This window comes from Saccopteryx leptura, chromosome 13, assembly GCF_036850995.1.
Source record: "Saccopteryx leptura isolate mSacLep1 chromosome 13, mSacLep1_pri_phased_curated, whole genome shotgun sequence".
Lineage (NCBI taxonomy): Eukaryota > Metazoa > Chordata > Mammalia > Chiroptera > Emballonuridae > Saccopteryx > Saccopteryx leptura.
This window is the reverse complement of record NC_089515.1, coordinates 13,025,339-13,048,540: the sequence shown is the minus strand read 5'-3', so window position 1 is coordinate 13,048,540 and position 23,202 is coordinate 13,025,339. Positions and strand designations below refer to the sequence as shown.

The following is a 23,202-nucleotide window of genomic DNA, read 5'->3' as shown; positions in this document are numbered from 1 at the left end:
GACACGGAACCGCACACCGTGCAGCTTTAAAAACGGGGTATCTCTTAAAGGGGCATAAACGGTGATGGGCGAGGGCTTGACTTGGGGGTGGGAGGTGAACACACAAGACGGTGTACAGAGATGTGTTATAGAACAGGGCACCTGACACCTGTATGATGATGTTAACCTGTGTCACCCCAATAAATTTGATTAAAATTTTTTTTAATTAAAATTAAAAAAAATAAAAAGGAGAACAGATGCATTAAAGTCAGTGTTAACCATTGCAACAGCCTGTTGAAAAAGGAGTTATTTAATCTCTTTTAGGAAAGAGTGTTTTTTTAACAGCTCGTTCACAGCCACGTGGCTGTGGGGGAAGCACCGCCCACAGAAACACAGGACCACACAGGTTTTCATCTGGAAAATGGAGAGATGAAAAGATACTGGAGAAACCCGCCCCCCCCCCCCCCACGCCAGTCGTCCTGCCGTTGTTCGGGAAACCCAGGGAGCCTGTTCAGCAGTGTCATAAAGTTGTCACCGGCAGTAATCCCTAAGTCCAGGCACGTCACATAATAGAATTTCTGTGACAAGTAATTGCAGGGCCAGACCTCACCAGTCCCTGGCACTAGAGGGTTAATAAATGCATTAGCTGCCGTTAACCTCTGTTACCTGGAGTCAGATTGACGGCTCTCCTGCTTTTTACCCCTGCGATTAGCACTGGGAAAGCCTGCCACAGTGCCAATGGCTTTCCTGTACAGAACACACGGAGACATACATAATTTATAGCTCCCGGTCGAGCCTGCTCATTGCCCACTGCGCGTGCACATGCGAGTTCTGCCTGCAGTAGGCGCTCACCAGCCTCGAAGACCCACGGGCCAGGCTTTAGAGACGCACACTCGCTCTGTTTATGGATCTGGAGACTGAAAAGTGCACCCACTCGGAACCTGACGTTGGCGGCCCCAGCACTCCGTTTCTGTAGGAAAGCCAGTGTTTACTCTTGAGCTTTTAGGCAGCTGTCAGCCAGCAGGGTAGGCAACATTTCTCTATTCTCCTCCATGCAGAAGAAAAGCCAGTTTCTGCTCTACCTCCAGAAAATTACACCAGAGGAAGTTGCCCGATCCAATAGCAACAGACTGTCCGGGCTGCAGCCAAATGGTTGTAATTAATGACGCTTCTGGTTCTTTTCTCCCTTGCTTTACTGATTAGAGAGATTTGCTATATTAGGAACCTGTTAGCTTAATGACAGAATACAAGCAATAAAGAGAGAAACACACAGACTGTAAAATGCAAACCACTTTGTCCTCCAGCACTCGCTAAGTACCTAGCTGTATCTATCACGCTTGTCAATAGCAGTTTATTAGCATATGAGTCTCCTCTGCCGCACACACTGGACCTCTGCTTGGGAAAATCATCGTGTGACTTCTTCCTGAAATAGTCCAGAACGCACGGCCACTTCTCAATTTAAACCTACACACCTTACATGTTCTCATAAGGCAAGACAGAGGAAGAAGGACGTGGCCCTAATTCTGAAGAGGGGCTGAGCAGACCAACCTGCTTCTGAGTCTGTATTTTTCACATTGCGTTTTAATAAAATCGACTCACCTGATTACACATTATACACCTGACGTGCAGGTATACATACACCTGATTTTATGGGTAGTACTTACCATACAACAATTAATTCTATTGCGCATCTGATATGTATTTGCCTGATAATTTCTGCACAATAAACAGAGAAAAAAGCTGCCTACTGCTGCCTCCAAGCTCAGTAATGGTGGTCTGCTTAGTGCTCTGTCATAAATCTTACATGCTTTTCAGCTTTTCGGATTTTGCCTGTTGGATTTGGGAGAGCCAGGCAGGGGAGGGATTACTGCTGGTCTGGTCACAAGCGGCTGGCCAGCCTTTCTAAAAATCCCTTTCACTGTCCATGAAACTCACCTTCCTGGCGATTTGCTTTTCCTGCAAACTTGCTAACAGCCATTTGCAACCACTGGTCTGACATGCGCAGTGAAGTCAGAGACGTAAAACAAGCAGACACATAAATAAGGCCTGATCTGAGCCCTTGAACTTGGGGTTTTGTCTTTCAGAGCTTGTGCTTGGCAGGGACGGTATCCGTTTTTTTTCCCAAGCTGGCCTTTGCCAGCCCCAGGGACCCTGGCACGGGTCAAGAAGGGCTTGAGGGGCAGAGAGGAGGGCCAGGGTGAGATGCGGCTAGTGTCCATATGAGAAGGGCATGGCGAAAAGCCTCGGGCGGCTTCTCTACCCTGTCTCTTCTATCTCCTTCCTCCAACACACTGCGTCTGCGTCCTGCCCGAATCTCAGCCCAAATGCTTTTATTACATTAAGCTCTAAGAAGGCCTTATAAAGATATTTCACTCAGCACAGTTCAGGAAGGCCCACAGGGTGCCAAGATTTGTTAGTCTGGCAGGCTCCGGGCAGGTTGAACCTGGTCATAAGATGGGCATGAAGAAAGGTCTGAAAACCTGAAGTCGACCTTCCTTACCAGGAAAAAGCACAGGCTCAGGATGAGTGAGGAAGGTGTGTATTCTTGTTCTAGGATCTGGAAGTTCTTGAATTCCTGGCACCCGTGGGGTGTGCCAAGTTTAACTGTGTTCTTTGGCTTGAGCTTAGAGTAGAAACCCTCTTATCTGACAGGATTAGGGACTGGGACCATAGGTCATTGGACAATTGAGCAATTAAGTTAAAGGGAAAACTCATCATCACTTAGAAATTATACCTTTCTATCAAACTTTTTATTTTTTTATTTTAAAGCTTCTTTTCTTTGTTAAATTGTGGGAAGAACGCTTAACATGAGATCTACCCTCTTAAAACATTTTCATGTGTACAATATAGTATTGTTTCTATAGACACAAGGCTGTAGAGTGGGTCTCTCAGGCTTCCTTACCTTGCATTACTGAAACTGTACACCTGTTGAAGAACAGCTCCTCATTTCCAGCCCTACGCAGCCAAAATTCTAGTCTTTGCTTCCATGAGTTTAACTATGTCAGGTACTTCCAACAGGACTGGCTTATTTCACATAACAATGTCCTTCAGATTCATTCACGTTGTCACATATTGCAAGATTTCCTTCCTTTTTTAAGGCTGAATAACATTCCACCGTACATATCGCATCACAAGTTTTCATGTAACATCTGAATGTCTTTGATTTACTGATTTTTGGATACATGAGCAAAGCCACCCTCTTTAAAAAGTTTTTTAAAGAAAGTTTGCTCATTAGAGTTCCCCAGTTTCTGTAGTCCATTTCTGTAGGAAAGCCAGTGTTTAATCCTGAGATTTTTAGCCACAATTCCCAATTTTAGTTTCTTTAAAACAGGAGAGACATTTGTTTGATACGTGCAGAGAAATCTCAGTGCTGATTTTTTCTACATTTAAACATTTTTTTTCTCAGTCTATTACAGTTGTCTTGCTCACACCTAACCCAAAGGCTTTTAAAAAAAAAATAAAAGGAATTTGCCTTTTCCAATGTATTCAATTTAGTTTCCATCGAAACAACTATGCTTTCTTTGTGCTCTTAGATCAATCAGTCTAGTAATATTTAATTCAGTGATTTAAGCCAAATACCAAACACAACAGCATAAAAAGGGTTTGGGAACAAATAAATGTACCTGTCTCTTCTAAGCCTGCTTCTCAACCGGACAGGGCAAGGGGCAGAGGTGGGCAGAGGTGAGCAGGAGAGAGGCCAGGGGCTCGGGGCACTCAGTGTGCCCCGGGCATTTGATGGTTTAGAGGGGGATGGAGAAGTCGCTGCTGTGCGGGGCTGGTTAAGCTACTCTGGGTGGAAGTGCTTTTAAAATCCAAGTTGCTGTGGATGGTCTCTTAGCCTCTCTGTGGGCCTTGTGCTGGTCATTCTTGGATTGGGACAGGGGTCGGGAAAAGCAAGCCCCAACTAATGTGGTTTGTGAATGTGATATCCAATCGAACTGGCTCACGATTGCATTGGGTTTAAAAATGAATGCGCCGAGAGAGATACAGTCCTGTAAGATATATCAACAGTCCTCCATTAGCTAAGCAGCCCCTCAGGCTTGCCCGTCGGGCTCTGGCACACCATAAAAAGGATGCTGCAGCCCCATGCTTGTAATTTAACGCTAATGGCAGGGTGGCAAGTGACATCGTGCGCAGACAGTGTCTACAGCAGGGAGCTTAATGCGCAAGGGGGCTTGCTCCTTTCCATAACTTCACGGGATCGTCTTACATCTATTGTGCTTTTTTTCTCCAAGTTGGGGCCAACTCACATTGCCAACGACACCAGAAAACTGTGTTTTCAGTTCATGTTCAATGAGTAAACTATTCAGAGAAGGCGCAATTATGAGCTGTATTTTAGAAAACAAATACCGATGAGAGAGTGCCAAACAATGTGTGAAAGATGTTTCAGTTTGGGGTGGGGGACGGAGAACAAAGATCCAGCGGAGGAAAGGCAAGGAGCAAATGGAAAGGAAACATTTGTTTTTGCAAAATGCGCAAGTCGGAAATGCAAATGTCAGGCGCAACAGCAGAGATTCATTGTGGTCTCCAGTGAGAAGTGCACTAGGCCTATCTCATCAGACACACATCCTCATCACCATCAGGCGATACTGATGAAGCCTCTCGCTCTCCTGTGCGTCTCTGTGCCACTGAGTGCGGCCCCGGGATGGCTCTGTGACTCACGGTGGTCACTAGGCTTGGAGAGAAAATGCCACGGCTTGAAGACATACGGACCTAGAGCTTTTTTGTTCACTCTCATTCGGAAGATGGAGCACTCGGTGCTTCAAGAAAAACAAGGTGACAGCAAAGCATTTAAAAAGTTTTCTTTAAAAATATGCTTTTAGAAGACAGAGAAAAATATTCTAGAAAAGAGAGGAAAACCAAGTAGGTTAATAGTGATGATGACGGTGACGATCGCCATTAATAATAGTTCCCGCTGATAGGGACAGCGATCCCAGTCGCATTGTATGGAGTTCTCCCAAGGACCAGGAGGACTTTCTAAGGGGAGCACCCCCCTTTTGTGCAGATCAGGGTTTCTGTACTTGGGCTGGCACTCGCCTAAGTTTCTGCAGGTTGGAGTGGCTAGCTGAGATTTGAGCCTGGTTTCTTTGACTCCATGGCCAATGCATCTTGACTGCCTGCCAGACATTGCCCACCTTATCTCCCGTAGTCTACAGATCAACCCTTGGAAGTAGTTATTATGCTAGTGACTGCTGAGGAGGGCGCCGAGGAGGCAGGAATAAGCCCACATCACACAGTGAGCATGAACAGAGCCTGCTCAGGCAGCCTTTGACAACCAAGTGGCTGTCGAAGGGAGCACAGCATTAGGGGGCCCTCCCAAGCCTCACCCTGGAAACCAGAGCAACTTGCGCAAATGTGACTTCTTTCGGAAGTCAGAGGTCCTGACGGTTTTTGTTCCCAGAGGGCGCAGAGGTGAATACCTCTCCCATCCTATCCGAGGGGCTTGCAGCAGAGGGGAAGACAGTAGACCTCCTGCAATGTCCCCTCCTGTCCCCCATCCCAAGCTTTCTCTCCAGACAACCTCATCCATGATGTGACTCCTCTGGGACCTTAACTAGGGCGGAAGAAAGCCTTTCATTGAACCTCACCCCCTGGAGGACTAGTCATTCTCCTCCCATTTGTGAGCTCCATGGCCAAGCACAAGGCAGAGCCGATTATTTAAGGAGGCACGGTTAGTTAGAAGGCCCAAGGATAAAAGGTCAGTGGGGGATATAAGAAATTGGATTTATTTATTGTACCGGATCTAAGTGCGCTCAGAGGTATTCTCTTAGGTTACCCAGAACAAGAGAGCATATTTATAGCCAAGATGATACAGACACTCTACTCCTTTTTATTAAGCATGTTTATTACTCAGAAAATTGGGTTAAGCAATTGTCCGACTGCTGAATTACCATCCGTCTGATGGGCCAGCATCCCTGCCCAGCGGACCACTGGTGCCGGTTGCCTAATGGCTCTTCCCAGAATGCACAGAGGGGGCCTGGCCTTCCCATGCCCTCCTTAAGTTGTTGGTCTCATTTTTTGAGAAAAGTGGTTTAAAAAAAAGATGTTTAGAAGAAGATATCACAAATGGGTGGTCATAAAATATTAGTTCACCTTAGGACCGACTTTTATAGGATACACACCCTACCTAATGCCCAAGTTCATTCCCCCGATGAATTTCGGGCTAACAGTCATCAAATGCCCCTTAGCACAGGCTTCTTCTGGCTCCTGGTCCAGCACAGACCAACCAGGAAGATTTTTAAAAAAATGATAAAATAATTACTGTGCTGGAGGCTCTGTTGCTGTGCTGAAGAAGTTTAATTTGTTTAATTATCACAACCCTCCTAGGCGGTAGGGTTCATTATTCCCATATTATAGATGATGAATCCAAGATTAAGGAGATTAAACCACTTGCCAGTAGAGCCCACTAGAAGATTTGAGTTTATTGTAGCAAAAGGCATGATCCTTCATTATTATCTACTCTTAAGCACCACAGCTTCTTTTTCTTAAAAAAAAAAAATAAAAACTTTGAGAACCAACCGTGCCACGCTGTTGGCCTACTGTCTGTATGATCCCTTGTCAAGCTTCGGCACGGTCCGTGCTTGAGTTACATGATCTCACAGCGAGCTTGGTTTAGTAGTGAAACGGACGATGGTACTGCCGTCACTTTCCACAGGACCTCGGAATCACTAGACGCTGGCCCTGGCGCTGTTACAATGTAGCGGTTGTCACAGCTGGGGCAGGTAATAGGAGGAGGGAACAGTTGAAACCTGGAGCAAATGCCTGTCTCTGCCCCCAGCAAGAAGGGATTCCGGCTGTGGCATCCTTACTGAGATGACTGTGACTGTGACCTGGCAAAAAGATACTTAATGCCCTTGGGATGGACAGCCTTAAGTTCTTCCAACCAATGCCAAATTTCAACTAGCAACTCTCTGGAGCTGACTGTCTCCGGAAAGGTGAGGCAGCTGGAGAACCGAGTGGGGGACAGAGGAAAGGGGTCCAGTTGTCATTTCAGGATGATGCAAGAGGGGGGTTCTAGCCACTGTGGGTAACCTCTGTCCAACCTACTTACCAAGTTCAGAGTCAGCTTCCCCGCTGTTTACGTACGAGGCACTGCTGTTTGTAACACAGAATGCCAACAGGCTGTGAGCCCCAAGCCCCTGGAATGCACCGAGAGAGGAAGAGCCGAGCCGGCCGGGACTTCCCCTGGCCATTACCATTTCTGCATAACAGAGCTGAGCCAAGGCTGGTCTGCCCAAGAATCACTCTGGACCCAAAGGTCCCGGGACTGTGTTCCCAGAGTGTACTCCATGTGCTCCAAGGGAACCATGTTTGTCTACCTGGCCCAGGTCCTCCTCTCTTATTGCCTTCAGTTGTCTGACAACTTACCCTTGGAAAAAACCCAGAAATATAATAATAACAGGAACTACAATTCCAATGACAACATGAGATAATGCCTTCTCCCCTACACTGTAGGCTAATGCTTTAATTAGTCCTCCTGATAGTATATAATTACATTAGAATTTAGGGATCCCTATTTTCCCAGTTCCCAGGATGATGAAATAGGGGTTATCTGGAGCATTAATAAGATTTTATTAGAGTTAAAAGCTGGGGCTGAACTGGTATGATCCAGGGGCCGTGTATAAAATGAAGAATCTTCTCCGGAGAGATCCAATGAGCTCCCTGGTTCCTGCTGACTCTCTTAGCCTCGCTCATTTTCGCCTTGTGCTTGGCAAATAGACTTATTCTAACTATAGAGATTAGAAATAAAAAGGGCGGGGGGAAGGAGAGAAAAATAATAACTCAGAGAACTGTACCCTGTGTGCTTAATTTGGAGGTCTTTCTGGTAGAGAGAAAGAGACGCCATGATCTGCCTTTGTTGGAAAGGGGACATCTGGGCTTATTAAAGGTGTGCACTAGATTTAGATAAAGGCTATTTTTCTAAGTCATTAAATTGGTTTTTTAGAAATTTTACTCTTCTTCATTTGAACAATTATTAAACTATAAAATAGAACGGCACAATTGCTAAAACCGTAATCTGAAGTTTTACAGCCAGCTATAAATGCTGTATTATTAAACGACACTAAGGACGCTCAAGCCCATTACAACTTTTCAAATGAATTAGAAAACCCTTCAGAGCTGATAAAATAATCTTAAACTACAGTATTGTGTATTCCAACAATATGTTGAGGCCGAAGTCGGCTACCGTGCAAATGTGCCAATCACAAAGAAATCATTACTTGAATTAAGTTTGCAGAAGCCCGAAATCTGATAGCATCTGCTTCAGCAAGGTGGGAGAACCCCTGATGTGTGCACGCTGTGCTGTGCTGTGCTGGGCAGGGCAGGAGAGCCCAGCCCCCTTGCCCGGGCAGGGACAGTTCTCCACGTTCCTTCAACCACGGGGAATAGCCAAGAGTCAGAGCTTCACTTGTCGGTTTCCGAGGCTGCACAAACGACACTAAGCAGGACGCTGTGGGTTAGGGAAGATCTGGGGAGGTCCAGGGAGATCCCGGGGATGCTCCCACACAGAGCAAAGGCCATGTGAGGACACAGCGAGGAGGCAGCCATGGGCTTGCCAGGGAGAGACGCTTCCAGAGGCCTCATCTCTGATCTCCAGTCTCCAGAAAGGTGAGAAATAAGTTTCCATTGGTTAAGCCACCCAGCCTACCAGACTTTCATGGGCTGCCCTACCAAATGGATACAATGTATGCCATTGCACTCTGCATACCCAAGGGGAAGCCTGGCCCCTCAGATAACGTGTCTCTTTTTTTCTTACCGGTTCGACCCTGCAAGCTTCCATTTCCAATAGGGTTTGAAGACACAATTGAAAATGCATTTCGGCAGGCGGGTTTGTACAGCAGCCTTAACGGAGTAATACTCAATTTCGAGCTCCGAATTCAAGCACTCTCCTGGATGAAGGGCTTTGAAAACGCTCCATAAGCAGTTATTTCATAAAGTGTTTTTATAACAACCTCTTTCCTTCCAGGGCTAATGTGGGTGGGTTCCAGGATGCGGCATCCCTCTGAGCTCATCGCTGGCACCTGGAGTATGGAAGTTTAAGTCCCAGGAGGCCATGGGCAGCCACCCCATGCTGGGAGTGGCCGGGCCCATCACACAGGGTCCTGGAGCTACTTGGCAGCCGGGTCCAGAGCTCTGCTGGGAGGCTTCCAGGGTAGCCCAGAAGCAGCCTGGGTGGAGGTGGGGGGTCCTGCGGCTTAGTACTTGTGCTAAGGGCAGACCAAGACCACCCCTCCACACACACACAGCCATTTCTCCCACAGTATAGAAATCAACTCACCCTGAGCAGGAGACCATTATGCAAAGGGAACGCTGTGTTGCCAACACCTGGATTTTGTTTTTATTATTTTAATGAGATCAACACAACAGTGGGTGCTAGAAAACACTCTGTAATTCACAGAAATGATGGGAACTTCACCAAGACCATAAGCCAAATACCACAAGTACTATGGGGCACCAAGGCCGTTTTCTTCAACAGAAAGCTCAGGACATAGCATCTGTGTGGCCGCAGTCATTGAGATTCTGAGCATGGGCCGAGGGCTCAGCGTGGCTGGGTCTGGCTCTGGCCGTAGGCTCCCCACCAATCTCCACCCTCACCCCACCCCACCCCGAGACACCCTCCATAAAGTCCATACGCGGGAAACCCCACTGTGGTTTGTTATAACCATTTCCATCCACTCTGCTCATCAGCCAAGTCTCCTTTGAAATGTCACCTGTAGCGTACTTGTCCAGGGTGCTAAATGGACAAAAACATCACTCAAGAAGGTTAGGGTGTGAGGCCTTGATGACCGTGGACTTGGCAGGTCCCTGGAGAATGAGGACCGGGTCCAGAGCCTCAGCTGATGACACCACCTATAGTACTACCCAAGGGTCTTCATCTGTGGGGAATGTGTCCTTGAGAAAATTAAATGTCCCCAAATGGGCATGTAACCACAGCCCCTTTTCATTGTCCTGGCCTGCACTACTTCGGAAAGGTTTGGTCCAGTGCTCCAGTCAGCTCCTACACATCCTAGGCTCCTTACCACATGAGGAGGAGTCCCAACAAGACACTCACATGCCTCCATTTAATGTTAGTACAAAGGAACCGGGCGTCGTTTAGACAGCCCTCATTTCCTGGGCGGTGATCATCAACCAGGGGTGATTTTGTCTTACCCAGGGGGGCATTTGGCTATGTCTTGGGACATTTTTTGCTGTCAGAAGGTGCTACCGGCACCTAGAGCAGTGGTCCCCAACCTTTTTTGGGACATAGACCGGTTTAATGTCAGAAAATATTTTCACAGACCAACCTTTAGGGTGGGACGGATAAATGTATCATGTGACCAAGACAAGCATCAAGAGTGAGTCTTAGATGAATGTAACAGAGGGAATATGGTTATTTTTTTTTAAATAAAACATCGTTCAGACTTAAATATAAATAAAACAGAAATAATGTAAGTTATTTATTCTTTCTCTGCGGACCAGTACCAAATGGCCCACGGACCGGTACCGGTCCACAGCCCTGGGGGTTGGGGTCCACTGACCTAGAGGGTCCAGGGCAAGGCTGCTGCTGAGCACCCTACAGCCCCACCACAACAAATTATCCAGCCCAAAGTGTCACGAGGGCCATAGCTGAGCAAGCCTCCCTGGAGGGCTGTTCAGTTCCTAGCCAAGAGCTCGAAGTAATCCCTCCTGAAGTTCTCAAGACTGGCACAGAGCGTGCAGCCCACCTAAGAATGTCAGGGAAGCAAGTGACTTCCTATGGAGAATCATCCGACTCGAAATTACATTTCAAAGCCATCACGCTGACAAGGCCTGTCACCTTGCCTTATCCATGACAAGTCTACTAAACAGGTGCAAAGCCCCACGGCTACCAAGGCTAGAACAGCCACCGGAAAACAGGAACCATAAAGCCTGCATCAGTCAGCCTGGCCCTTCAGAACATTTCTGTTACTGAACGTGGGACAAAGGGGGCCAGGGACATCCAAGTGCCGAAAGCCCCATGAAACGTACCGATAAGAAAATCCTACGTAATGTACCATCTCTGAGCGGGGCACTTCCCTGAGCATGCTTTATACCCAGGATCACACTTAATCTTCATATTGCCCAGGAGGCTCTTGTACTGTCACCCCACCTTCATGGACGAGTAAACTCAGGCAGAGAGAATAAGTCAGTGGCCCAGGGTTTCATGGTGAAGTGAGCATGCTCAAAAATTCCACTCCGGCTTCCTCATGAGAAGTTTCACTGTTTGCCCCAGCATTAAAATCAGAATCTGACTATCATTTGTTTCTGGTTTCTGGGAGATAACTTCTACATCCTTGGAAGTTCTTGAGTGATAAGGAATGGATTTGTTATTCAGACACCCTTTTATACCTGGATTTAATGAGATGACTGAGGATTGGGGCTGTCACTAGAAAGACCAACCATGGCTCAAGGGGTTGGTGCTTAGACCACATGAAGTCAGCCTGACCTCCTGACCTCTAAGGAGCAAAGGGCTGTGTGTGGAGGATTGCCTTCAACTGCCCAATGGCTCAATCAGTGATGCTTCTATAATAAAACCCCAACGAAAACTCTGGTCATTGAAGCTCGCCGACACTTCCTGGTGGGCGAATGCATGGATGTGCTGGGAGGGTGATGTATCCTTATTCTGTAGGGAACCCCAGAGAAGAAGGTGCAAGAGCCTGCCACTGGAGACCTTCCCAGAGTGCAGCCTAAGGATCTCTCCACTGGGCTCATCCTGATCTCTGTCCTTTATAATAAAACGGATCATCATGAGCTCTGAGCTATTGAACCTGAGGGTGTCGTGGGCACCCCTGTAGCTGTTTAGCCAGAAGTGCAGGTGGCCCAAGGACCCCTAAAGTGTGTCTGGCACTGGAAGCAAGGGCAACCTTGCTGGGGATCGTGTCCTTAAGCTGTGGAGTCTGTGGGAACTACAGGGCCGGGTGTCAGAATTGAGTTGTATTGCAGGACGCCAGTTGGTGTCAGAATAGGCATCATTATCTTGCTTTATGCTAGTTTATGAACCAGTCTGGCATGTCAATCTGTCAGATGTTCAACAAGAATTTAGGGGCTGATTTAATCTATACTGAATGAATAATGTTATCCAGAAACAAGAAGGAAAAGTGCTCTGGTTTACATAATACAGCGTAGATATTTAAAAGGCATGGGGGGGGGGGGGAATGCTGCTTTTCCCTGTCTCTTCTCCTGATCAAGCTCTCTGAGTCTCAGGTCTGTCCAAAACAATGGGAAGAACAATAGTACTGACCTCATGAGCTACTGTCAGGATGAAATACGTGTGTGTGTGTATGTGTGTGTACATACATATACATATATATGTGTATAATGTGCCTAGATCAGTACTCGACTCATGGGAAGTTCTAGATGAACATTTGCTGTATTAATACCAGACCACGGAAAGCAGAGAGGATGCCGGTTATCAAAGAAATAGTTCTGGGATCTGTCATATGATTAGATTGTTCATAATGTTTCCCAAAGTGGGGTCTGAGGACCACCGGTGTATATGACATTATTTAGGTGGCATGCCAATATCTTTATTACTTTAAATTTAATGATTTACATGGAGAGGTAGCACACTGATTCACATGCGTTTCACCAATGTTATTAACAGTGTACCTAGTGATGGAGTTTGAAAAGAAACATTAAGCAAATGATAGTACTGGTCGGGTGCAGATATGGGCAAGGCTGTAGAATCAAGTCTTTGACGCTAAGAAGCAGGGCTAGGTCCCTAACACCATCTTCTCTGCAGTAAGAGTTGTTTCCCATTTACAATTGTGTCACCTCTCCCCAATGCCAGACTGGTTAAGGGATTTGGCCACAGCCCCTGGCAGACAGCCCCATTCTGACGACACCCAGGCTAGACTCGGATCTGACTACTGCTACTGCTCCAAGCCACAACTCCAAGAAGCTGATGATCAGGATGTAGCTCCTGGGGGACTCCTTCCGGGCACAGAGAGATGGATTTGGGACAAGTTCTAACCCCTCAAACCTGACCCTTTATTTATTGCCTTTTGGTTTCCCTTCCTTCTTAGCCTGGTGTCCAGGGACCATCCCACCCTGACCCTTCCTTCCTTGGGACTTTCACAATGACCACATCTTAGAACCAGCAGGATATTACTTGTTTAAATGCTTCTTACAAATTAAGCAAAATCTAAGGAGCTCCATCTTTTTCCCTCTACGGTCCCCAGATCCTGGGAGCAGCCCTTCCTTTATGGTCTCAGGGTCCAGAATTAAAGCTCTAACACATCTCTTCAGTAACAATAAGAGTGGTGGCCCCTTACCAAGTGCAGTGGGTGAGCCAGTCCTGGTAAGCCAGTCCTGTGCAGACAGACACTAGTTCTTTTCTGCTTACAACAAACCCAAGTGGTGAGTGATATTATACAGCAGACGTTCAGAGAGGCTAAGAAACCTGGCCCAGGTTGCACAGCAATAGGAAGTGAGCTGGGATTTCTATTCACTCAGATCCAACTAACTCCCAAGCGTCTGCTCTTCCCCACAGGGCAATTCCTAGGTTGTCCACTCCAGGTGACAAAGTACTGAGGAGGTGCCCGCAGGGCAGGTCTGCCTGCTGGGAGGGGTGGCATGAGCACACGGGGTGAGCAACCCCATGCCAAGAGCCTGGTTTGGAAAGAAGCACTTTTCTCTTCCCTCCCAGCTTCCTGCCAGCCCACCAAACCCCAGGACCTGGGCCTCCCTCTCAGCCGCCTCCTCCCCAGTGGAAGATTAACGGGGCGCCAAGGCACCCCATTGCTCTGCTAGCATAAATTGCAAGAGAAACATTTAGAATATTGATTAAGTGCTTCATGCTAGGAGATTTAAATTTACCTCCTGTATTTCCAGGATTAGCTGACATAATGAGGTCAGTCTGCTGGCACAAATGATTTACAGAACACCCATTGGCAGCTTTCCTTTTAAAACTCAACACTTAAAATTTTCACTTGGTCACAGCCAGTGGAATCCTGGGCATTTAGCAGGTTTGGCTAATCACCCTCCTGCCACATCCAGACTTTTGGGGTTTGGCCCCCGAGAAGAGTTGCGAAATCATTTCTGGTCTGGTCTGGTCCTATTCGATACAAATGGGCCTGTTGGGGTTTCCCAAGAGACTGGGGAGGGGCAGGGTACGCTGTTCTGCCAGGATACAAAGTCTTGTTTCAGAAAGAGATTACTTTCAATATTTTAAGGCAGTATTTGACTATATTCAAACCCAATACTCAAATACCCAATGTAAGAGTCAAATGGGTTATGAGCAGGTGTTAAAGACGGTCAGACCCCGCCCACCCTTTCCACATCTCCCTCAGCTCTGTAAAGGGTGTGCTGCTGCCTACAAGTGGCCAGCTCATGCCTCCAAGCTCCAGAGTGTCGTCTGGGAAGAGAAGGGCCTGGGGGGAGGCTTTCCCGGGAGGCCAGGGAGATGCGGCCTTACACTGAAATCCAGTGGACATCATAGGTCCTCTGCTGCTAGAAAGAGGCCCACCGCCACGGCCCACAGCGGGCCATCAGCGTCCCAGCTGTGGAACCCCCGGGGCTTGCACAGCCTGACCACCAAAGTAGATAATGATGTGGTCATGGAAGGAGGACTGGGACACCTGGCCTCTGCATTGCTGAGTTGAGCAGTTAGCATTCTTGCAAAGGCTATCCACTGGGACAGTGTGCATGTTTTTTATGATTAAGGAAGCTGCCTTGAAGGTCCCCATAGGACAGGGCGGGGGGGGGGGGGCGGCCCTTGAAGTTGAGATCTACAACTGTTGGCCCTCCGTGTCTCACCCACAGATCTAGTTCATTTGGCTCCACAAAACAGAGAAACAAACAAAACAAGTGACTTTGAACATGGCCTGCACTGTTTACCAGAGCTCCCACGCACTGCCCCTGACGATCCTAAATCCGCCCCACGAGCCGCGTCTTGGGAGTGCGTGCCCCCACCTGTCAGCCTTTCTCCTCTCGACCACCCACTGCACCTCTTTTGAGGAGAGGAGCAGAGAGGCAGTTAAACTTCTCAGGGGTCCACTGCCTCAGCCCCAAGCTTGTATTCCCCAATCTCTATAATCCTATTACCATGGAAACGGGGCCCACACGTGTGGGAGAGGTCTTTACCTTACGCCACCTGAGTTAAGCGGTATACAGTGACACTAAAGAGAGATATTTTTTTCCCAATACTTACACCTTCCACAGATATTTACTTTAAATATGTGACAAGTGCGATCCATTTGGTTTACATATCCTGAGCTTTTGCCAGCGGCCAGACCACTCAAGTGCACAGAAGATGAAATAATCGGTATCCATTTTAATATGTCTTGTTTCTCATGTGACCATTTTGTACGAGTCAAAGGGATGTGCCAGCAACAGCATCATCTGTGTGTCACGCCCGTGACTAACACCACTGCCAATCAGTCCTGACAGGGGAGCTTGGCGGGTTACCCCAAACCTGGTATTTTAGCACCTCAGGAGTCAGCACTTGGACATTTCCATGACATTTTGTACTAATCAATCAACTTTCCTTTTTTAAAGCTGAGTCTTTCACAGGAACCGCAGGTGAGTCTTATACGCCCCCTACCCAGGGCACCGTTTCCCCAAACAGAACAGTGTTTGGTTTGTTGATAATTACACTTCGAAGCTGACTTTTGAAAATGTTTATTCTTATTTCTCCCCTTCCAAGGGGGAAATCTATCTCAAATGTTAAGACAGAGACTCGGGTCCCCAAGAGTTTTCTCATATTATTGTACATTTTAAAATATTACAAGAGGCTGCCTCTCAAGGGGAGTGAACTTTAGAGCTGCCAGAGACAGTTGACTTTCTCCAACTCTGTTACCAATGGGTCCCAAGCTGGCTTAAATCGGTTCTATTCTGAGTAACAACGCATGCAGTCAGGACAAACGCCATTCTAAGATATTTCTAGGACCCCCAGCCCCACCCCCTGGCAAACGGTGATTTATCTGAGGATGGCCAGGCAGGCAAGGGCAGGACGGATGAGAGAACGAGCCTCCTCAGTGTCCTGCCTCGGTGCCAAGGATCGCATCCTCACGGGCTGAGGCCCGTCTCCCATCACTTTCCATCCCTCAGTCCTCGGCCTCCGATGACTCCTTCAACCATTCTTAATCTAAGTCGTCCTGAGGAGATCCTCACGCTGCACCAGGTGTCACTGGCAGACGTTCGGTCCTTGTGCTGTACCCTGTCTCCTGGAACCATGGCAGGAAGGAACCCAGCCCCAGTATGAGCTTTGTGCTGTCCCCTCATCCTCATCACTGTCTCCAGGGGGAGCAGGGCAGCAGGCTCGCTCAAAACCAGCTTCCTCCTCCTCTTCTTTCCTCCCTTCCCAGCTTTACTGAGTTATGATTCACAAAACTGCTTTGCTGTATGTATCCACTGTGAAAAGTATACCACTTAGTTACCATTTGGGGGATTGTCAGAACAATTAAGATCTGCTCCCTTAGCGAACGTTAAGTACAGAACACAGGACTGTTAGTGACAGACACCGTGCTACACATTAGACCCCCAGTTCTCCACCCTGCACGTCTGGCACTGCGCTCCCTCTGCCCCACCGCTGCCCATGTCTCCCACCGCCAGCCCCTTGCAACCACCATCTGTCTACTCTCTGCTCCTCTGAGCTCCACATGTTCAGATCCCACATGAACCTGGAGGGTACTGAGCTAAGTGAAATAAGCCAGACACGGAAAGACAGATACTACATGACCTCCTTTTCTATCTTTTTACTTCCTCCCCTCCGTCCATTCCTAATTCAAAGAAAGAGCCCAGGATGCCCAAGGTCATGGAAGAAGGCAAAAGTTCACGACCTTGAACGAGGCAAGCATACCCTGGCGTTGGAGCCAGAAGTCCCAGCCCTGCCAGGGAAGCGCTGGCTGAGCTCACTTACGTCTCCAGCCTTTTCCCTGCCTCAGTTGCTTCACTTGTAAAAGGGAAGGGTGTCTGTCATACCTGGTCACAGGCTGCTGTGAGGAGTAAAGGGCACAAAGCAGGAGAAATGTTTTTAAAAATTAAACACACTATATGCCTATTAGTGCTAACCCACACCGTTTTCCCCTCGCGCAATACTCCGCCCCGTGCGAGGCACACCACCGCCATCTGTGTTTGCGACTGTAAAGGGACCACGTGGCCCACTGATGGGGGCTCCGGCTTCGCATGTGACATTTGCAGCACCGTTCTGGAGCGTTCCCTCTGCCCTGGGCACTGGAGCGTTGCCTCCTTTATTCCTCCCAATTTCAGCAGCGCGGCCATGGTCTGGTTTCCCAGACGAGGAGGCTGAGGCTTGCAGAGGCCCCGATGGTGGTGAGGACAAGAGCCTGGGGCTGGACACAGCCTCGGCTGCCCAGCCCACGCCCTCAGCCCCTGCCTCACGTGTGCAAAGAGTGGGAGTGGTCTTAGGAGGAAGGTTAAGGTTTTGAGGACCCTGAAGTGCTCCCTGCAAGGCAAAGGCTGTTTAGCTGCGAGAGATGGAGACTGTGTGTGAGCGCGTCATTGGGGAGACAGGTACGGCCGTCACCTCCCTGCTCCGAAGTCCCATGCCTCCACGTCCCCTCTGCCGAGAGGTCAAGTGGCAACCCTGAGATAAACGGCATGCTGTAATGTTACTTTGCCCCTCACTTTATGAGGTCCAGTTCTGATCACTAATCACTAACACAGGAGAAGGAACGGCTCTCTTCCTTGGGAATAGAGCTCGCATGTCCTCTGACGTTGCCAGGGCAACCCTGCAGCATACAGAGTCCTCCCTGCAGGAAGGGTGAGTGGGCAGATCTGTGTTGGAGGTAAAATATTGTTTGGCCAAGCCATGCACAGTGTCGTGGGAAGCAGAAGTCAGGCACCGCAAGAGAAGGGAAGGAACACCTCCTTACAGCTGACAGGCTTCTCTGCTGTTCACGGTGGAAACTCTAATTCCATGGTTTTCCAACAGAGACTATTTTTCTGCGACACCATCTATTAACTTAGTCTGACCTTTCCAAAAGTGTTGACGAGCTGGCTGCATCTTGCCTATTATTTAATTTTTTAAAAAGTGGATTGATTTTAGAGAAATTGAGGAAGGGCAGACAGAGAGAGAGAGAGAAACACTGATTTGCTCTTCAATTTATTTATACATTCATTGGTTGATTCTTGTATGTGCCCTGATCAGGGACCAAACCTGCCACCTTATCATACCAGGATGACCCTTAACCAACCAACCGAGCTCCCCAACCGGGCATCCTGCCTACAGTTTGTAAGTTCACTGGGGATAGAGTGTTTCTGAATGCTCATCTTCAGGAAGTATCCAAAACACAGAAGGAGCTTAAGCAACAGGCTGAATGCTGCCTCCGTAGTCACGGTCTGTGCACTCAGACATGCGCAGAAAAGACGCCGGTTTGGCTGCAGCTAACCTTGCCTCTTCTGCTGGTCAGGAACCACCTCTGCCCACTGTTCTCACCTTATGACAACAGTGTCCTATCCCTCATCTGCCACGTGCCCACTGACGCTGGAATCTGAGCAGACCCAACAAGAACAAAAGGCGGACCTCGGAGGAAGCAGGAGGCTAAAGCACAAGCCACAGCTGAAGAAGAGACTGTCTCTGAAGAGCTGTGTCTGTGTCTAGACCCACCTCCAACTGGCTGGGGGACTTTGTGCAAGTAAGTCACCTTCCCTCTCTGAACCCCAGGGCCCCGGGGCAGGGTGCCACAGTACCCCCCAGCCCGAGCTTCCTCCCAGTTCTGGCACTTTCTGCACAGTGGTATAGAAATTTAAAACATTTATTGAGGTGGGATGTCCTCAAGAAATGCTTTAGAAGTAGGAAGAACATCTTGGTTGACCTGAGGCAGAGTGGCTGGGGCTTGGTACTGGGATGTGGAGAGGACACAGGACAGAGACCAAAGGTCACATGAGGAGCATGGAGCCTATCTAAGGAAAAGAAGGAAGATGGTGGAGTGAGAAGATATCAAGCAAATCAGAAGTGGGAAAACTGCCCCAATACTTTCCAGAAATGGAGCCACGTCAAGGTGGGTCAAGATGGCAACAGGCAATAAAAGCTCTGGTGAGCATTCTGGTGAGACTAGTTCTGGGCGGGCAGTGAGGGGAGGGAAGGGACAGTGTACTCCAGCAACAAGTGGGAAGTGTGACAACGGTGACAGCATGGTGCTGGCAAACATCCCCTTCCTCAGCATGGCTAGAAGCAGAAATCACCACGTGGTCACTGCTGCCCCCAAATACAGGAAGAACCATGAAAAGAAACCGAGGCCCCGGGGTCCCCAGCGCTGGTTCTATGACTCACCAGCTTGACAGGCTCGGGCACAAGTGTTACCTCGCCAAGCCCCCGTGTCCTCAAATGAAAAACCGAGGCTGACAGTTCTATAATAATAGCATCTTTCCCGCACCCGTTAGGAGGATAACATCAAGGAAGTCAAGTGTGCAAAAACACTTCACGAACATATACCTACGATGCCTTGCCAAACAGCTGAATGTTCATCACCACTGAAAAATCAGTAAAAAGGCAGAATAAACATTCGGCTTTGACAGGAGTCAAGGAACCACTGTTAGTGTGGTGCGGTCCTGCCCCTGGAGATCTGGATTAAACCGCAAAGAAGGCTTCCGGCCACACCCCCGGACTGTGTTCATAGGAGGGGCTTCCCAGGACAGCCCCTCCCCGCTCCTCTTAATGGGAAAGAGCCTTTTCTTTTGCTCCTGGAAGAACAGACCCCTGGGGGGTTCCACAGTTGAGCTAACGTTACACGAGCGACTCTGTCTTTGGTCAGCTTTAGATTCCAGTTAAATCATCCAGTTGACGTGGCAGTGATGGGGACAAAAGCTAAAGCTTCTTTCTTTTTGGTATGCTGCTGCCTTGCAGAGAACACAGAATAAGCATGATAACTAAGTAAAGAAACCTTAAGGATCCACCTGCCCAACCCTCCCCCCTCTCCCCACTACAGGTGAAGAGGCCAAGAGCAGAGAGACAGCAAGGAGCCTGGGGCCAAACCACACCCCTAGTAAATTGCAGTCAATCCCAAAGTCCATCTTTCTCTCCACTCTCTGGCACTTCCCAGTCTCCATTTATCATGGTTAAAATGCACTTTAAAGATTCCAACCTGAGTATCCTTCGCCATCTATCTCTAAAGAAAACGAGTCTGTGTCCCACCGGAAGTGAGCTCCGACAAGGAGTGCAAAGCCCACTCTTACCTGTAAATTTGCACAGGGTGGTAAAACATGTGTGGGGATTTCATTCTCGGACCCTGCTGGCCCCAGGGGTTTGTTCTGGACCCGGAAGGCGGTGGTGGTGGTGGCGGTGGTGGTCTGAACGGGGAGGGCTGGCCGCCACACAGTGACATCGGAGCCATTGCCAAACGCTTGAATTGCATTTTCTGCAGTAAAACAGGAGGAAATCCAATTTCAAAGTCAAGCAGCAAATATCCCAGACAAGCTCTATACAGCCAGAGAGGCACACTAGACATTCTGAGTATAGCGCTGGACTTCTCTGAACAAAACCCATCCAAATGTCTGACCCTACATGTGTTGAGAGCCAGCTGTTAGGTCAGATGTTCAAAATTAAATTCATTCATTAAACACTGAGCTGGACACTTAGATGCTCCATGTGCAATCCATATTTATTGTGTTCCTGTTTACGCGCTAGGTCCTTGCCTTGAAATACTCATCAGTTGAGCCCTTTGAAATCCAGCCTCGGTCCTGTTATTTGAGATCACAAACACTGTCCCATTTTCCAAGAAAACCTTTGTGCTCTGTCAAAGTTCTATACTAAAAGCAAATGCATTAGTGCCTTTTTTTTTTTTTAAAGTATAACATCCCTAACTATGAGACTGAGGAGGCTCAATGATGTTCATATTGATTTTTCGGGCAATGATATTCACTAGCACAGAGCACCTACTATGAGTCAGGCACCGCTCACACTATAAATACAACCAGTTTCCTTCCTTCCTTCCTCCCTCCCTCCCTCCCTCCCTCCCTCCCTCCCTCCCTCCCTCCCTCCCTCCCCCCTTCCCTCCCTTCCTTCCCTTCCCTCCCCTCCCTCCCTCCTTCCTTCCTTTTCTTTCTTTCTTGTGACAGAGACAGAGATAGAGACAGAGAGAGGGACAGATAGGGACAGACAGACAGGAAGGGAGAGAGATGAGAAGCATAGGTTCTTCATTGTAGCACCTTAGTTGTTCATTGATTGCTTTTTCATATGTGCCTTGACTGGGGGGCTACAGCAAAGTGAGGAATCCCTTGCTTAAGCCAGCGATCTTGGACTCAAGCCAGCAACCTTGGGCTTCAAGCCAGTGATCTTTAGGCTCAAGTCAGTGACCATGAGGTCATGTCTATTATCCCACGCTCAAGCCAGCGACCCAGCGCTCAAGCCAGATGAGCCTGCGCTCAAACTGGTAACCTCAGGGTTTCGAACCTGAGTCCTCTGTGGCCCAGTCTGACGCTCTACCCACTGCGCCACCACCTGGTCAGGGTACAACCAGTTTCTTTAAAAGAAAAATCTATCCCAAACCTCAGCTGTATAGTCCAGTGGAAACTTAAGTAAGATTATTTCTTTTTCCCTTTCTGCTCCCAGTGTTCCAAACAAAATCTGCATAATTAGGTAGAAGCAGCCCTGCTTAAATGAAAAGTTTAAAATGCAAAACTTTAAAAGCTTATTACAAGTTCATGGGATTAGACTGTTTTTATGGCAAGAGTAAATTGGTTGCGTGTTGCTCCCCTCCCCCACATGAATAAAAAACAGTTTAATCAGGTCTTCGGGGATTTGGCCTGGATTTAGGATTTTTTTTTTTATTCCATATTCATTGTATAAGAAATCAAACTCCTCCATTTGGGACCTGAATGTGCAAATTGTTAATATATGATTCTTAGCTGGCATTTTTCAATATACAAGACAGAATAATTTAAGCCTAATGTTCCTCTTAGAAGTGACATTTTGTTCTAAAATTGTTATCCTTTAAGTCCAGAAAATTGGAAACTTGTTTTTGACAACTTAACATTTTTAAGGCTGGAAGAAACAGTTTCAAATAAATATAAATGCTTTTTGTGCTTTTGGCCATGTTTCACGGCCCAGCGGGCGGGAGATATGCAGAGAACAGTATATGGGGACTGGTTTCCTTGTAGGACCCAGAGCAGCAACAACCCAAGAATAACACCTTCCTTTTCCTTCTTAAGATATGTGGGTTCAAGAGACCCCTTGCCATTCATTGAAACTATCAGTGCTTTTTAACGTGTTTGCACTGGCACTTGGGGTGGGGGGGGGCTGTCCACTTATTAATCCACTCAGATGTCAATGGGACATCTCCTAAGTGACAGGCCCCACTCTGCTCCGCACTGGGGATGCGGTGATGAACAGTGACAGCAATGAAAGACAGGAGTCCCTGCCCTTGTGGAGGTCACATTCTGACTGGGAGGAAGTAAAAGATGCAATACATTAGGAGGTGAGAACTTTCTGGAGAAAAAGGAAGCAGACGGAGTTCAAGGAGGACAGGGTGGGAGTGGGGAGCTGTGATTTAGACGAAGTGGTCCAGGGAGGGCAAAGAAGCCGCTAAAGACAGACAGACTTGAGTGACAGTAACTGTCACCCCTCCAACCTTCAGCTCGTTTTAAAATTTATTTTTTTAAAAACCTTTAAATTTATTTATTGATTTGAGAGAGAGAGAGAGAGAGAGAATATAAATTTGTTCCTGTATGTGCCCTGACTGGGGATCGAACCCACAACCTTGGCATACTGGGACAATGCTCTAACCAACTGAACTACCCTGCCAGAGCCATCTTGTTCTTTCTTTTCTCTTCCCCTGACATCTGTCATGCACTTTGATGTAAAAATAATTACCTCCCCCCCCCCACACACACACAGTAACCAGAGTAAACTGGGGAGGTATTCATGATAGGCAGTCTGGGGGGAGGGGTTGGTTAATTTGAAGAGAGCAGAACTGGGTTATTGCATTTGGGTTGGAATGTACAAATTCCAATTCCTTCCACTCTAGGGGCTCCGCCAGAGACTGAATTTACAGCACTGGGTCTTTGGTATGCTGTGCCCCTTCTAAACAAGATATAAGTGGAACGACTGTAAAGAATTCTGGCTGGCTTTGGTCCCTGTTGAAGACCAAATGCATTTATTTTTATTGAAAAGTCATTAGCAATAAGATACCAGACTATTCTCCCCTTCACCAAAATATTATTAAGCAGGAACGATTTTAGGTTCTCTGCAAGGGAGCAGTCTTTCCAGCCAGCGTGAGTATCTTTTCTTATGCTGACCTCTATTGTCATTGCTTTGTCTCCATT

At 47.8% G+C, this 23,202-nt stretch overlaps 1 protein-coding gene across 3 annotated transcripts in view; it reads right to left on the bottom strand.

The window, feature by feature from the left end:
* Window positions 1-23,202, bottom strand: part of GFRA1 (GDNF family receptor alpha 1) — a 188,814-nt gene that overhangs the window by 5,123 nt on the left and 160,489 nt on the right. For all 3 annotated transcript variants that reach the window (XM_066354948.1, XM_066354947.1, XM_066354951.1), the window contains one exon: window positions 20,116-20,297. In XM_066354948.1, coding sequence (XP_066211045.1) covers window positions 20,116-20,297 — 182 coding nt within the window. The remainder of the gene's footprint in view (window positions 1-20,115; window positions 20,298-23,202) is intronic.